Source organism: Antedon mediterranea, chromosome 4 (assembly GCF_964355755.1).
Source record: "Antedon mediterranea chromosome 4, ecAntMedi1.1, whole genome shotgun sequence".
Lineage (NCBI taxonomy): Eukaryota > Metazoa > Echinodermata > Crinoidea > Comatulida > Antedonidae > Antedon > Antedon mediterranea.
In genome coordinates this window covers 1224006-1241848 of record NC_092673.1, presented here as the reverse complement: position 1 = coordinate 1241848, position 17843 = coordinate 1224006, and the positions used below count along the sequence as shown (strand labels likewise).

Below are 17843 nucleotides of genomic sequence, written 5' to 3'. Positions count from 1 at the left end.
AAAACAAACAAAAGATTTAAACAAGATATTAATAATATTTTTATTTTTTATTAAAAAGATATTCATATCCGTATAATAATAATAATAAAATTGCAACAGACGGTTGAACAACAACGTAGACAGCAGTTTAATACTACAGTTTGTATGGCAGGTAGGTATGGGACTATCAAACTTTATGTGACAAAATGTAATGTGCCCATATATGTGTATGATGATGTCATATCACTACTATATTTGGGCACATCACACTTATTTAGACAGACCTTTAGTTCTAACAAGTTTAAAGTAAAATTCTTACATCTTACTATTCTGAAGGTTTTGATTTGTGGGATCGTTTATGTTTCAGAATCTCAACACTGGAGAGATTTAAGTCCTTATTGCAGATTTCACAGTGAAATTCTTTTGTGAGTCTCTTTATAGAACTGTTGCCAGAAACTGTTGTAGAATTGGCTGATGATGCTGCGGTTGGTTCATCTAGCACTGGAAAACAATTGGAATATTGGTATATTAGTACAGTATATTGGTATATTAGTACAGTATATTGGTATATTAGTACAGTATATTGGTATATTAGTACAGTATATTGGTATATTAGTATACAAATAATGAATGTTTATGAGTGCAATGGTACAAATAATGGCACGAGGTGAATGATGAAAGGTTATATCAACGAGGCAAAGCCGAGTTGATATAACCTTTCATCATTCACCAAGTGCCATTATTTGTACCATTACACGAATACAAAACATTCATTATTTGTTTTATATAACATCTAGACGTTTTTTTTTCGTACACAAAAATGTTTCAAAAAGTACTATTTAACGATCGTTGAATAGTGCGTACTATTGCACGCCATGTGACCCACATTCGTCCAATCAAATGACAGGAATTTATATAGGTGTTATATAATACAGTATATTGGTATATTAGTACAGCATATTGGTATATTAGTACTGTATATTGGTATATTAGTACAGTATATTGGTATATTAGTACTGTATATTGGTATATTAGTACAGTATATTGGTATATTAGTACAGTATATTGGTATATTAGTACAGTATATTGGTATATTAGTACAGCATATTGGTATATTAGTACAGTATATTGGTATATTATACCCCTTTCACACCAAAACTCCGGAGTGTCTCCGGAGACACCCCGGGGTTTATGACCATTCAAAACGTCGAGAAACTCCGGAGATACCCCTTTCACACCAACCTAGCAACTCCGGGGTTTATAAAATAAAATTGTAAATGTCGCCCTCTATTTTGGTTGTTTACATAGCGACGATCATTAGAATCATTTTAATTAATAATATGTTTAATTTAATAATTACTTTCAAAAGTCTCAGAAGTAATATAATGTTTTATTGATACTACTTATTATTTTTGAACCCGCTATATATGTTGTACAAATATTTAAAGTATTTTGAAATAAAACTAAAGCAATGAGTGATCGTGTGAGGATGACCTTTTGACCCGAAACACTCCGGAGTTTGATGTTGGTACCTTTCACACCAAAACACCGGGGTGTCCCCGCAGTTCGCTCTCCGGAGAATGTTCAGCTGTTCAACCCCGCAGTTTTAAACTCCGGGGTTGCTTGATTTTACCTTTCACACCAAACAGCGGGACGTCAACTCCGGGGTGTCTCCGGAGTGTCTCCGGAGTTTTGCTTTTGGTGTGAAAGGGGTATTAGTACAGTATATTGGTATATTAGTACAGTATATTGGTATATTACATAGCCTATGTAAATACGCGAACGTGATTGGTTGAAACTGCATCACATGACTACTGCTGCGAGGATCGTAAATCGTATATATCCTCGAGAACGATGATATTGACTGTGTAATTTTCGCGTAATAATCGTGTCCCCTGTCATTAATCATATAAATTCTCGAGTACGATGATATTGACTGTGTAATTTTCGTGTGCAACACTCGAGTTTGCCGATAAATAAACAAAAGTCATCTACTCGATCTTGAACTCGGGTGGAATTGTCACTCCATCGCAAGACAACGTTTCATCCGCTGGGCCACGGAATTTGCTTGAAGAAATTAATCTTCTAAACTATTTAAGCTATGCATACATAGCGCCCTCATTTGTTATAAGTCCACCCTAAATGTGATGAAACACCGTTTGTGATTGGTCAATACTCACGGTAGTAACCTAGTAACTAGTACGCGCTGAACATCCGGTGATTCGGCTCCTCGAAGATCGAGAGAAGACGAATTGTTTATTCGGCCTACCTGATTATAATATTATTATTAATAGGCTTATTGATGGAAATTCTTCTGTTAATTTAAACGACCTAGGCCTAAGTGAATATTTTATTGCCAAGGAATCATCAATTAGTAATTATCTGTATATTATTCTTCGCAAGGTAAGGTGTCTAGGCAGGCTTGTTTTAAATACAATACAAATACTATAGGAGGCCTAGCTAGCCTAGCTTCACCCAACCCAGCAGACTTGTTCTTGGCTATATAATATAACAGATATTGCCTTTTATATCGGTTAAATATAAGATTTGACATCCCCTCGGGAATGATATTAAGTTCTCGGGGAATATATATTTCCCTCAGCTGGCGCTTCGGGAAATATATATTCCCTCGAACTTAATATCATTCCCTCGTGGATGTCAAATCTTATATTTAACCTCTAAGCAGTCAATATCTGTATAATATTAGTACTGTATATTGGTATATTAGTACTGTATATTGGTATATTAGTACAGTATATTGGTATATTAGTACAGTATATTGGTATATTAGTACAGTATATTGGTATATTAGTACAGTATATTGGTATATTAGTACTGTATATTGGTATATTAGTACTGTATATTGGTATATTAGTACTGTATATTGGTATATTAGTACAGTATATTGGTATATTAGTACAGTATATTGGTATATTAGTACAGTATATTGGTATATTAGTACAGTATATTGGTATATTAGTACAGTATATTGGATTGAATAAATAATAATACATTTGTATACTAGGGATGGCCGGCAGCATAATATTTCACAGTGGTCCCTTCACAAGATTGCATTCCTTTATTATACTTTATTGTTTCCCTTTATTTTTATACGGTCTTATTTGTCATACAGACACACACCACATGAAATGCCAGTGTTACGATGTGAAAGAGTATTAAGCTCTATTTACACTATCAAACTAGTTTAAACAAAAAAGTGTGATGTGCCCAAATATGATAGTGATACGCCCAAATATGGTAGTGTTATGACATCATTATGTCCATATATAGGCACATCATATTAAGTTTGGTAGTGTAGACAGACCTTTATACAGACACACACCATACAAAATGCCAGTGCTGACACCCTGATGGAGTTAGGTAATGTGAAAGATTATTTTAAGCTCTGTCTACACTATCAAACTAGTTTGAAAAAAAAAAGTGTGATGTGCCCAAATACGGTAGTGATATGACATCATCATGTCCATATATGGGCACATCACATTTTTTTGTCACATTTGATAGTTTGATAGTGTAGACAGAACTTTATTAACGCAAAGAATAAATGGGATAAGGATAATAAACATGAAATATATTATGTATAAACAATGAAGGAAAAAACTGAAAAAAAAAACCATATAAAGTTGATTCTTACATTGATTGCACTGGCTTTGATGTTCTAATCGTTCCACCATCGTCACTATCATGGGTTCATTGCACTTTGGACAGGTCCAATGCTCTCGTAATACTGAGCTATACAACCCTAATTTGGATTTCTCATTTTCTTGAAGGCTATTTAACATAACAATGGGAAAAGAAAATAAAAAACATTAATTCACATTTGGTCCATTTTGGTAATAGAGGATACAGTATCTTCATTTTGAAGAAATCATGAAAAGAATTAATTGACACTGTATAGCTAATAAAGTCAGTACAATAACGTACTTAGAAGAAATGAAGGTGGACAAAAAATGTCATATTCAGCCTACAAAATCTGCATCCATTTTCAGAAAACTAGAAATGAGAACTCACCTGGCAATTGTAAGGTAACTGTTCACCTGAGTTCCACCTTTGGTAGGATGTGGCTTAGAATCTTTGCTTTGTAACACGAAAAAGTTGTCCGTGTCAGTTTCTAAAAGGAAATCAAGAAAATTAGGAATTAATACAATAAAGGATAACAAGCTCAGCTATGAGGACGATCAAATCTGCAACTAATACACTTTTAACACCTGCAAAAAGTAACAAGCTCAGCTATGAGGATGATCAAATCTCCAACTAATACACTTTTAACACCTGCAAAAAGTAACAAGCTCAGCTATGAGGATGATCAAATCTCCAACTAATACACTTTTAAAGTAACAAGTTTGCATAGTGCGATGACAATTTTGTTGAAAAATTTCATAGATATCCCAGGGTTCCTTCCTTTCTCGGGATAAAAACACACCGATAAGAGGCCTGTTGTTTTGTTCCGAGATGTCCAGAGTTGTTACTGTGCGCGTGTATATATCCAGGTATGAAACTGACCAATGAGAGTAATCAAATAGCGTGCAAATATGCTTTCTCTCGAGATTTTTTGTAATGTGTAATAAATTGGGAGATTAAATTGGGTTACAAATTGTTACAACTGGTTACAAGTTGTAACAATTTATGCAGATGTGAAAAGGATATAAGCCACCAAATTATTATTTGTTTTTAATGTTATAAAGTAAAGGACCAGTATACCTTCTGTAGGACCGATATGGAGGTGTTGTAGCTCAGCGCCAGCTAATTTTCTCATTGTATACTTGATATTAGATTCCAAGAATCTGACAAGCTTGTCAGCAAGCTGTCTCTCAAGCTGTAGTAGGGCAACATTAACAGGCTCCTTGTCTACACTTGAACCTGTCGTGTCTGGCAGAAAAGAAACAAGATTCAAGATTATTTATTCGTTAACAAAGCGTGATTCCCACTAGAGACGCAACACAAGAGAGTTGACCAATGACAAGCCACTGTTCGAATAATCCATCGCTTGTGATTGGTCTAATCTAATTGCGTTGCATCGCTAGTGGGAACCAAGCTTAAACTGGAAACTTAAACTTTTCTTTGGCAATTATACATATAAAATACATTAAAAAATTAAGTGATAAAATACATCAAAAGTATGCTTAAAAACAAGGGTTTATAATATTTACCATTCAATCTCATATTCAACAGCTTCTGCCAAGAGTCCCTTAACTGGACAACTGATGAGATCATGTACTGAGCATCGTCCCCTGTCTGGAACTTAAACTCTATCCAGTCATCAGCCACAACCCTTTCAAATAGACAATAATGAGAATCCGTTATAAGGTAACTTTAATTAATTTCAACAGGTACAGATAATAAGATATAAAAATCCAGAAAAGAGTCTTACAAGAGACCACTTAAGATGGACCATTAAGTGTGTTTAAGTGAAAAAGTAAGATTTTATTCTTTATCTTATAAGATGGAATTAGTCACCAAAGAAAGAAAGAAAAGTAACATTTTTACTTACTTTATTTTACACACTGACTAAAACAAAGTTAATGTGAGTTATGTGATATCCGAGTCTACACTATCAAACTAGTTTGACAAATGGGCACATCATATTTGTTATTTTATGTGATATCCGAGTCTACACTATCAAACTAGTTTGACAAATGGGCACACCATATTTGTTATTTTATGTGATATCCGAGTCTACACTATCAAACTAGTTTGACAAATGGGCACATCATATTTGTTATTTTATGTGATATCCGAGTCTACACTATCAAACTAGTTTGACAAATGGGCACACCATATTTGTTATTTTATGTGATATCCGAGTCTACACTATCAAACTAGTTTGACAAATGGGCACATCATATTTGTTATTTTATGTGATATCCGAGTCTACACTATCAAACTAGTTTGACAAATGGGCACATCATATTTGTTATTTTATGTGATATCCGAGTCTACACTATCAAACTAGTTTGACAAATGGGCACATCATATTTGTTATTTTATGTGATATCCGAGTCTACACTATCAAACTAGTTTGACAAATGGGCACATCATATTTCCATATAAAATCATCATGTCCATATATGGGCACATCATATTTGTTTGTCACATAAAGTTTGATAGTGTAGACAGAGCTTAAGAAGACCAGTTTGGGTAGAGTTCATTAATTACCTTGTATAATCTGTGTTTGTATCTATACTATGAGAATATAGTAACATGGTCTGCAGGGCAGGTACTCGCAGGGTGTTGACCAGGTATGGTTTGGTGGTTTCCAACAGTGACCTACAGTAAATAAACAACAATCATTGCATAGCACATACAACAAATTGTTACATATTTATATGTCTTTGTATGTTTGTGTGTATTTACAGAATTGTAGAGTAACGTAAACAATTCATCCTGAATTGAGATATATAGACCAACAACAGATCATGCTTGGTATATTGGTGAATTAAGTCACAAAAGTTTATTTAAATTTTGAGTTATCAGTATCTTCAAAATATGGGCCAAAATATTAAATTCCTCTGTTGGATTTCGCTCAGTTTCTGAGTGTTTAAGCAAGGTAATCAAACAACAGGGCACTGAGCTTGCTTGGCAAATCAATCAAACGTATAGGGGCAGGGCATTGTATCAGCTTCCTAACCTTTCCATTTGATAACGTATAGGGGCAGGGCATTGTATCAGCTTCCTAACCTTTCCATTTGATAACGTATAGGGGCAGGGCATTGTATCAGCTTCCAAAACCTTTCCATTTGATCTAGGAAAGCGTAGTGTCCTGTTGTTTGATAGCTTTAGTTTAAGTTAATCTTAATAACGCTGATAAATGAAAAATCAAACTTACACAAATGCTAGTAGTTGGTGTTTGTGACTAAACACATCCTTGGTATTGGACTCATCATCAGCAGTTGGTGGTTCAAGGACATCTGGATTTGTGGCAAACACTCCGGTTGGATGCAGTAATACAAACGGCTTAGCCTAATTGTAAACAAACAAGTGTTAGAAATGGCAAACATATAACACTACTGTATTAGGAAAAGGGAATATTCTATTATACATCATATCAGACACAACAGACTAGAGAGAAAAGAAATGATATGGAATTGGGCAAAGAACAGCCATGGCTTGGCAACATAAAATGCTGGACATGGGCAAAGATCGGCCATGGCTTGGCAACATAAAATGCTGGACATGTGTACAGAGAGTAGAACAAACCATACAGATAAATGTTTGTAAAACTGAAAAATAAACACAATAGCATATGGCCATCATTTGTAATCATCATTCAGTTATCAAATTTAAAACAAGGTTTCTTCTTCTCTATGAGGATGAAACTTTTTTAAGAACATGTTAAATTGACAGAAAGCCGAACATCAGCCAAGTGATGGTGCGAATCACTGAGCCCTGACGAACGAAAGAAGTCATTTGCGTGACCAAGGCTACTGAAAATAACCGAAACGTGGGAAGTGATTACTTTATAATTAGTTAGTTATTTTAGTTAGAAATTTTAACTTTTTATACAATATTATTTTGAAACCAGATGAAATTTTATACCTATACAAGACTAAATGCAATGATTACTCTATAACAGGCATCTTTGATTTTGACAAAAGATCAAAGCATTTGAAATAAACCGGAAAACACTTACTTTTGTATGGAAGACCTGATCCATGTCTTTCCTATATGAGTTGCATTCATCAGCTATAGCTAGTTGTGGATACAGACCACTGCACAAGATAACCTTCAACAGGTTTATATCACCTAGTGTAAAACTCCTTGTTACGTTCGCTGATTCCTAAAATAGTGTAAAAATAAATGCATATTTTAGTTGAAAAACTTTGAGTTGAGTGACAGGGGGCGCCGCAAACCATATCTATCCAAACGGCACAGGTTCAAGTCACTCCTCGACCATTGTTCTGGTGGTAGAACAAGTCTTCTCGGATAAGGACTTACAACTGGAGGTCGAGTGTACACATCTGGCTCATGTACACTTTAAAGAACCCAGTACATCTTCCAGAGGAGTATAGGGTTATCCCGGTGTACTAGTCCATGCAACCCCTGTTGTTGGTCTCTATGGTCTAACCTACGTACAACAAAATCAATTTGATAAATGCCAGTAAACAAACCTGTAACTGATTCAAATCATTTGATAGTTTAAATTCTAAATCAGCAATGTTACTCTCTGGATTATCATTATCTTCCGCATCACTAGCTTCTACATCCTACAAGATAAATAAAAATTATTTATTTGAACATACACTGTTTGTAACAGTGGCACACTTCTAAATGAATGTGCGATCTACAATTAAAATGTACTAAAACCACATTACAATGCTAACATTAAAATTTACAACAATAATAATAAAAATGTAATAATAATAAGAAAAACTAAACAGTGGCCTGATATTTACAAACCTACCCCCCCCCCCCCCCCAACACATCCAGAAAGAAATTGCAGAGCTTTTGGAAAACACTATTTCTTTGTCAGCGTTAATGAGATAGAAATAATACATGGATAGAAATAAGATATAGAAAGTTCTTATTAATTACTCTTAACCTAAATAAAAATGTATGAAGAAAATTGATTTTACCTCATCCTCCAAACGCAAGAACTTCCGTCTTCTTCTTGTTCCCTGATGCTGTCTTTTCAGTGTTCTTAGTTTTTTACGATCTCTATGTTTTTGTTGTCGACCGTAACTGGTCAACTCACTGGCATTTGGAGCTCTTTTCTTTACCAACCCATAATCCTACGAAGGAATAACTTTATAAGTAACAACAAAAAAAGATCATAAACTGCAAAATAAGCACTTTTAATTTTAATAGCTTACTGTTAATAAATTGTTGAATTGCTTGACAAGTTTGGACATCTCATAGAACCTCTGTTCCTCAAGACCTCGTCTACGGCACCATTTACGTGAGTTGTTTCCACGTTCTCCTTTAATCTAGTAAGGAATAGAAGTCGCATATTGAATTGGCAAAGTAAAAATATTATCTGCAAAACATAATTAATTAAATCCTTGTTTTAAGCTCTGTTTACACTATCAAACTTTATGTGACAAAAAAATGTGATGTGCCCATATATGGACATGATGATGTCATATCACTACCATATTTGGGCACATCAAACTTTTTTTGATTTGATTGATTTGTGTAAACAGAGCTTTGGTTATATTATTTGAATATCATAACATTTACCTGAACCCATTCATCATAAGCATTCAGGAGAGTAAAAGGATCGCCATGATCAGACTCTAGAGGTCGTCTTGCAGCCTGCAAATGAAATAAATGGTGTAACATTAAATTTTAAGCTTTGACGCAACCTAACGACGCTGAGGCAATGCAAGTGAGTTGACCAATCACAAGTGAAAGTTGGGATGATCTTTCTCAACGTGATCGCTTACGGAAGTCCTTTGTGTTCCAAGTTATGATTGGTTGCACATTTCTCAACATCACAAAAAAACATTAGTGAGCACTTTCGATTCACACAAATAAATTTGTCTAGTGGAAAACCAGATTTCAACTTACCATAGCGTCTTGGTTTGAATGGGCTTTACTTGTAAATGGAGATTGTATGCTTAACGATGCTGCAATACACAGTATAGGATCAATCATCTATAAACAAAAATACAAGGCTGATTATTAAAAAAGTTGCTTTCAAATTAAATCTTTTCTACTTATTGTTTGAAGTATATATTATACATTTATAAGTTGAATAATGAACTGTTTGCTTTTAAAAGGTGCGAGTGTTATCATCACATACCTTAAAGACAGTGCCCATTATAAGCATCTTTCCAATGACAACATCTACTGGTAGCTTAGCTAACATTGAACCAATGGCTGTCAATTGTTCATTGTCTGTCAGCGTGTCTTGCTCTTTGAGGAATGCCAATGAATTCTCAACGCTTGATGCAGGAGGTGGCTCAATGAATGGAAACCTTTCAAAATATCAACAAAATCATTAAATACAAAATCACTATTATTTGTTTAAATACAGTGGAACTTTTAATTTGGTTATATTTATTTATTTGTTGAAAATTTGTAACTCAAGATTAAACCATGGGCCAACACAGGAGTGGGTACTCTCAATTACAAAATAAATAAATATTTTGTTATAAATAAATAAAAAAGTAACAAACTCAAACTTTGTTTACATAAAAACTATGAATTAAATATGGCGTAACCATCAAAAGTGATCGAGTCCATATTTAAGAGTCTAGCATTACGGTTGTCTAATATTAATAATTAAGTTATTATTTACAAAGCAGAAAGTTTACAAATTGAGATATAAAACTTCTTACTGTCTAGCATTTGGTAGACCCATTGCTATCATCTGTAGTAGAATAGAGTCAAGGGGAACACGGTGAATCTCTGGGGTGGTGTAATCTTGAAATTCCTCATAATCAGGTTCATCATACAGCCTGAAACAAATCCCAGGACCAGTTCTACCTGGAAGTAACAACAACAACTAATATTGTTATTGATTTAATTTGACAACAGACAAAAAGGTGAGTAGTCTTTTTGTTTAGGGGTTGGTATAAGACAAGTTCTTTCATATCCCTAAAACAGCTTCTATTTATATCACTACCATATTTGGCAATATCACTACCATATTTTGGCACATCATACTTTTGTCAAACTAGTTTGATAGTGTAGACGAGCTTAATACTTTTTCTGTATTCTTTCTCATTTCTTACCTGCCCGTCCTTTTCGCTGCTCAGCGCTTGCTCTGCTGATCCAAAATTCTTTCAGTTTACGCATCTTGGCCTTAGAGTCATAACTCATCTCTTTTACCTTGAAAACAATCACAAAAACAAGAAAAATGTACATATAATACTTTACAATGATTAGCCTTCAAGAACCAGTCAGGTCTCAGGTCCATTCTATTGTCGCCACAGATTGACTTCTTCATCAGTACTTCTTTGAATGGATATTTAGGTGGGAACACAAACGCTAGTTGATCATACCCAGTACCGTTTTGATCGTACAATCATTCGGGAAACCACCTCATGATATTTACACTCTAAATTAATCAAAGATGAGTGGCGTATATATTTAGTTGGTATACATACCTTGCCAGAATCTACAATAAAGCGAACACCATCTATTGTTACCGACGTTTCTGCAATATTTGTTGACACTATGCATTTCCTGACGCCCTCAGGTGCAACATCAAATACCTACAAGAATAATTCAAGTATTATCATGAATTTAGGGCCACCTTAATTTAATACACAATTAACATATTTTATGATTTATTTTATTTATAGATGTTTATATATCTTACTGTCAAATCATTGGCTGAACTTATTCTTTATTCAATAGATAACAATTTTTCAAGCATTCTCAATATGTACTTAGCTTAATTAGGTAGGACAAACATCTGACCAATTACTAATAGCTCCTGATGCCACTTGCAGTAGTTATTTATGATTTAGTCAGGCTTAAATACCACCCTTGGTGGTGTCGAGGTGTGAGTGACAGACTAGTGATCTGGAGGTCATGGGTTCAAGTCCCACCTAAGGCATTCTTTAGTACATACTAACCTTATCTTGCTCAGCTATTGAGAGCGTACTGTGCAACGGTAGCACTATCCATCTCTTTGTTTTACTAGCATACATCTTTGCTGCCTCTACAACACTAGCTATCTCTGACATACCACTTAAAAATACCAACAGATCACCACGCTCTGTTGTTGGATACTTGTGTTCGATTCGCTGCATTATTCTGAGGTAAGGTCGTGGGTCAAGTCGTTCCACCCGACTTGTCATCTCCTATAAATAGAATTTTTAAAATAATTTTTAATGGGGCTTTTATACATTGATTTAATGTACAGTATCTATAATAAAAACAATAGAGTAAACCAAATTACAATTCCAAAATCTAAATAAAATTTACGATATATGCTGGAATACAAACCTCTTCACGTATAGGAACATACTCTAATGTAATTGGGTAAAGTCTACCGGGAACCTGCCAATCAAAAATAACAAAACAACAGTTTAGACCAAGCAAATTTAAACAGTAATTACTGTATATAATGAGAAGATGGAACTGGATAGGTCATGTTCTGAGAAATACTCCTGAATGCCATTGTATGACTGCATTAACATGGATACCAGAAGGAAGTGTTGTTTGGGTCAACCTGGAAGCGCACAGTGGAGAAGGAAAGAGATAGATTAGGCTGGAGATCATTCCTAAAGTTAAAGCTAGAAACAGAATTGACTGGAGAGAGCATCTTGTAGCCTTATGGGACACTCGGTGTGAATAGGTATTAAGTAAATGTATATAATATTATACAGTAATTATTAAAAGTACTCAAAATGAGGCCGAATAGGTTTTAATAATTAATGCATGGAGTTTCATACCACAGATACTTGTCTGATCTGCCCCTGATGACCCTAGTGACCTAAGTATAGAAATAAAACTAATTTCTATACTCCTAAGGAGCGAGGAGAACAAACAAGTAGTTAGTTACAAATACATATAGGCCTAACCTGTAGAACCGGTGCATTATCAAAATAATTTGAGAAGAGGTTGATGTTGATAGTGGCTGACATAAGAACAACCTTGAGGTCATCTCTTTGCTGTACAATGGCTTTGAGAACACCCAGCAGAAAGTCTGTGTGAATATGCCGTTCATGTACTTCATCAATCACAATAACACCGTATTGGTCTAGTGTAGGTTCTGTGGCTACCTGCCTTAATAATAATCCTGTAAAAATAATCATTTTAAACTGTTCAAACTTCAAAGAAGGCAGTTCGCATATGTACCCACTCAAATTATAAACTATATCACAAATATGGTAGTGATATGCTTAAATATGGTAGTGATATGACATCATCATGCATGTCCATATATGGGCACATCATATTTTTTTGTCACATAAAGTTTGATAGTGTAGCTTCTTGAGCTTTTTTGGTCTTTCCAGGGAAACTTTTTTTTGCTTAAAGTTTATCATCATACTTAAATATTGCTTTGCTGTGTGAGCGAACAACCTGAAACTAAAGATCAAGTAATGAATACTGAAAAAATCAATGAATGCTAAATATTCGTCATACCTTCTGTTAAAAAGACAATCTTTGTGGCACTACTTCTACTTGACTCAAATCGTATCTGGTAGCCGACTTCATCACCGTACTCATTGAGTGTCTCATAACCAACTCTCTTAGCTAATGAGATGCAAGCTATTCTCCGAGGCTGAGTGCATGCAATGTAACTGTATCCAGCCTCCATTAGATACTGTGGTACCTATAATACACAAGAACATTTTAAAATATTATATCGTGTAAAGAAATGGATTTGTATTGGGGTCCTCCCACTTGGTTGTGGGTAGATCATAACATTATCAGAATAGGGGTGTTTATTTTTTGATTCTGATGCTCAATCTAAGTTATCCACCTAAGCAAGATGCCAACTATTTCAAAAGTTATTTTAATTAACAAAAGCTAATTTACCTGTGTAGATTTTCCACACCCTGTGTCCCCAGCAACAATGATCACCTGATGTTCTTGTAATGCTTCAACGATTTTGTCCTTAAATTGATATATTGGTAAATTTTTCTTATCTTCCTTTAGTTTAGCAATCTTTTCAACCTAAAAACAAAGAAATGTTGTTTTTTATTTTATTTATTTTTATTTATTTCATACGCATCCAACAGCGCCAATTACAGAATGGATAAACTATTTTATTTTATAATTTATTGTTTGCTTCAATTTGCTATTGGTGAATAAATATAGAATATATAAATTACAAACCTTTTGTTTTTCACAGAAATCTAAATACATTTTAATAACTAACTTGAATTCTTTAAAGTGTTGCGGTGTCAAATCAGTTTCTCTATCTGAAAAGCATTAATAAAATATTGGATTAGGACTGTTGGAAAAGTTATTTTATTCATGGAGGAAATTTATTTGTAAAAATTTTCTTTTTCTGTTTGTACGTTTGTTGATATGGATGAAACACTCAGTATTTCTATACCACAGTAAGCGGTCTAAAATGAAAGCCAACTCCAAGAAGTCTTTTAAGACTTAAAAGTCCTTGCTGATAATAGACATTGGTATTATGGGTATGTGTACAGTAGGCTCTCAATTTGTTACTGTTTATTGTCTTAGCTAAGACAGTTTTTATAGCAATGGTTTAAACAGCAATGGCTTCAGTAAACACCGTCTATCTGATAAAGCCAGCTTTAATCAGGGAGTTAAGATCATCAGTTATGATTGCTAAACCTGTAATAATACAATTTGTTTACATTCAGCATTATTATTGATGATCTTAAAGATAAGATGATAAAATATTTATTTTCTAACCTCTACAAATTAAGCTGTAATATTTTAACTCGTCATCCACATTTTGCTCCTTAATTTTGCCAGTAGCATCACTATCTTCTGAAATCAAAATGTTGATATTTTAGACACATGATCAAACAAGAATGTTATAGTTTAAATGACATGGTGTTCAAATTAAATCGTTTAACCAATTTACTGTATTCCGTCTTTATACTGAATGACACTTTCAGATCTGAAGCAGTAGAGAACATTAATAATAATTTAAGAAAACTAAAACAGTAATTTAAATATAGTACAGCATATATTTACAATAAGGTAACTATCTACAGTGATTACTGTACATTAAACTATGAAAGAATTCAAGGTAAACTACTGTATGTTAATCAATAAATTAATTTTGGATTGAATTTTTAAAAGTTGAAAGTTTCATAAATTTATATAATTTTTGTGTCAGTTGAGAGTTTGTTATTCCAATAAGAAATGTAACCAATCCCAATATCAAATGCATTAAAATGTCAATTAATATTCTAAATGATTAATAATATACAATTATATACAATTTTGTCTTACTTTATCCTAAAAATTTTGTATTCTTAAAATTGTATTTTTTATTTGTCTATACTTTAATTTAATTTAAACAAGTTTAAAATCCTTACTTGATTTAGATGACTGCTTTCTTTTACTTTGAAATGTTTGGTAACGTAAAAAGAAGTTCCAAAAATCATCGTGTTCTGAACTTCCTCTAAAAAATAAAATGTTTACCTTTACTTTCGGAATGGTAGGGGGATACCCTGGCGTACTGGTCCATGCAGCCCTGCCATTGTGGACAGATGAACAGGCACCGTTTGGTGGCAGCACTCGACAAGGGGAATCCTCGACAAGAAGGGACCCTTGGGGGAGAAGAAAGTTGTGGTATGTGTCATTCACATCTGTGCGCAATTCATCCCAGTAGGCTGCAATATCAATCTTATAGACGAGGAGAAGGGAAAAGTGGAGGAAGCAGGAGGCCCTAGAATCAGAGATGGGAGGAATGTGGAACAAATGTGTAGTCTCCATAGATTGAACAACTTTACATATATTTTGTATAAAAGTTGGATACAATATCACATTACCTTCTTATACGATGTTCATTTGTAAAAAATATTCTATCCAATAAATGTCTATATTGTTCCCATGGAAACATATCCTTGTCTTCCTTCTTGGTCTTTTTTTCCTCATCTAGACGTTCTGTTTGATAATTATCGTTCTGCCGGTTCTTCTCCTGCTCCGCAGATGATGGTGGAACAATCAAACGTTCTGTCTTGTCCTCTTCTGTTGGAAGAAATTCATTTATATCGTCCATAGAGTAACCATAATTATTCCAGGCTCCATCTTTCTTTTGTTTGTAATTTTTCTTTTTTCTTTTGTCTCTATTTAATGAGGACCTTGCTTTTGTATCTTTTAATTGCCTGTCATATTTTCTGTGGTTTCTTTTGGTTTCATATTCTTTTATATGATATTCATCCATCCGTCTGTCATCATATTTCTTATAATGATCATCTTTCTTCTTTTTGTTGTCTCCGTCTCTTTTATGTTCCTTGTACTGATCGTCTCTTCTCTTTTCTCGGTAATCCTCCTTATCATATTTCTTCTCTGACGTACTTCTTTCAGAAACATGTTTTCTGGATCTTTCCCCCTTTTTCATGATTAATATTAATAATACCTTTAGAGAAATGGCATAAAAAAATTGTTGTTACTGTTAACTTCTACTGGGTCTATTCATTAGCATTTATTTATACATTCATGCTATTTTTGTCTCTCTTAATATCAAAACATAATCAAAACCTTTTATTCTTTATATTTATAACACTTTATTCTATAAGTTATTAATAAATAATATTACTTGCATTATTTAAAAATTTAGGATATTAAAAAATGTTATTGTGCTTTGGTTATGCGATAAATAAACAATTGAAATTTCTTTTAGTTTTAGAGTATTCTGATTCAAATTCTAAATTCTTTAGAAAAATTTATTAAATCATAAATGCATTTATAATTTTTAAATATAGGCCTAGCTAGGCCTACCATTAACTCAGATTGCACATATTCCATTAAACTAGGCCTAGCCTAACTTACTAGCTAGGGTTGCACGTTGCGCATTTCTACACGGGAATTCATGGGTTTTACCTCCTTCCATCCAGTGCAGCATCGATCGGGAAATAAACGACAGGGCCTAGCCTAGAGCCTAGGCCTATGCTAAAACAAATGCATAAGTGGAGCTAATGCAGTTTTTCAGATCCTTTTATTCCACAGTAAAAACTACTTACTATAGTATATAAATATATATAATCTAGGCCTAAGGTTAGGCCTACATACTCCTACAAAAAACTATATCCATATATATAAAATAAATAAAGTGGCAACATGCTCCGCACACCGATTTGGTATACTAATATTTCCCCAGTCTTCACTGCCGACAGAGGGCGGACTGCTAAATGGGAACGTTGAGGTATGCTCAGAGTGCAGTCATAGTAGATATTTAACAAGAAATATTTCTTACAAAAAACGCTGCTCGCTTATTGACGTGAAAGTTTTAAAGATATAATTGTCCCTCTGAAAATTTTTTTTTTTAATGTGTCATTTTATTGTCACATATTAGTTATTTTACCTGAAAAAATGTAATTTAAAGCAAAAAATACTTAAATTGTCTGTCAAACAATGGTTTTTGGTAATTAAACGTTTCTTTTCTCTTTTTATACGTGAATAAATATTTTTTTGTTACAGAAGTGAATAACTTTGATATGAAACGCAGACTCAATTTCTGTCACTTTAGTTTATTTTATTGCTAAGGTCAAGTCTGGGGGTCACTTCATCACGCCTAGATACTTGGATTCCTAGATACTTCAAGTGAGAAGTATCCTATTACAACAAAAACTGTAATGGACTCTTTTGATGACAGCGAATTACAGTAAGTATTTTAGTCAAATAGGACTCATAAATACCAGAAATGCTTTAGGATTTTGTAATTTTAGCATGACATTTCCTAATAGACTCTTTTCCCAGACGTTTTTGGGTCCAGCAGCTGGGACCTATAAATCATAGTCGAGTTTCCATTTTAGCAAAAACTTCAGTTTCTAGTACTATAAGTTAACTGCTGCTTGCTTTCAGCTTCTGAATGAGTCATCTCTTGTGACATAGCGGGCTATAGCAGCAGGTTGAAAATATATAAATCATAAATCTAAAACCAGATGTTTTGTCCTTCAAAATCATGAAAAATTATCAACTATTCGAACAAACCATTTTATAACTTTAAAAAAATAACGGTAGACCTAAAAAAGACAAAATAAACAACCAAAATCCCATTGGTCAATTGATTTCATTGTTTTTCGGGTGAATAATGTTGTTCGATTCAATGAATTCAATTGTTGGTAAAAGTGAATATTTTGTTTTATTATCTTATTTTTTAAACAATATTTACGAGGGTGGTCCATCCAGCCGAAGCTGATCATTAGGGACCCTAAAAAAAATACAAAATGATCAGAGACATAAACATGTAACAATAAAAATTAATTTAATTTATTATGTGACATTTAAAA

General features: G+C 33.6%; 1 protein-coding gene across 2 annotated transcripts; it reads right to left on the bottom strand.

The window, feature by feature from the left end:
• Positions 1 to 93: 93 nt before the first annotated feature.
• Positions 94 to 16636, bottom strand: LOC140046109 (probable ATP-dependent RNA helicase DHX34). Of its 2 annotated transcripts, none has more exons than XM_072090636.1 (27): positions 16575 to 16636; positions 15381 to 15970; positions 14925 to 15010; positions 14290 to 14367; positions 13738 to 13823; positions 13438 to 13575; positions 13042 to 13231; positions 12477 to 12694; positions 11899 to 11952; positions 11526 to 11753; positions 11052 to 11159; positions 10677 to 10773; positions 10281 to 10428; positions 9743 to 9917; positions 9508 to 9594; positions 9178 to 9252; positions 8811 to 8924; positions 8574 to 8729; positions 8109 to 8204; positions 7631 to 7777; positions 6827 to 6960; positions 6157 to 6267; positions 5151 to 5272; positions 4702 to 4869; positions 4012 to 4111; positions 3635 to 3771; positions 94 to 480 (listed from the first exon to the last, which is right to left on the bottom strand). In XM_072090636.1, the coding sequence occupies exons 2-27, from the start codon at positions 15950 to 15952 to the stop codon at positions 305 to 307; spliced, it is 3801 nt and encodes a 1266-aa protein (XP_071946737.1). In that variant the 5' UTR covers positions 15953 to 15970; positions 16575 to 16636; the 3' UTR covers positions 94 to 304. The 2 variants fall into 2 exon arrangements, with proteins under 2 accessions (XP_071946737.1, XP_071946738.1); XM_072090637.1 differs by lacking the exon at positions 16575 to 16636 and adding an exon at positions 16384 to 16448.
• Between the last annotated feature and the right edge of the window lie 1207 nt (positions 16637 to 17843).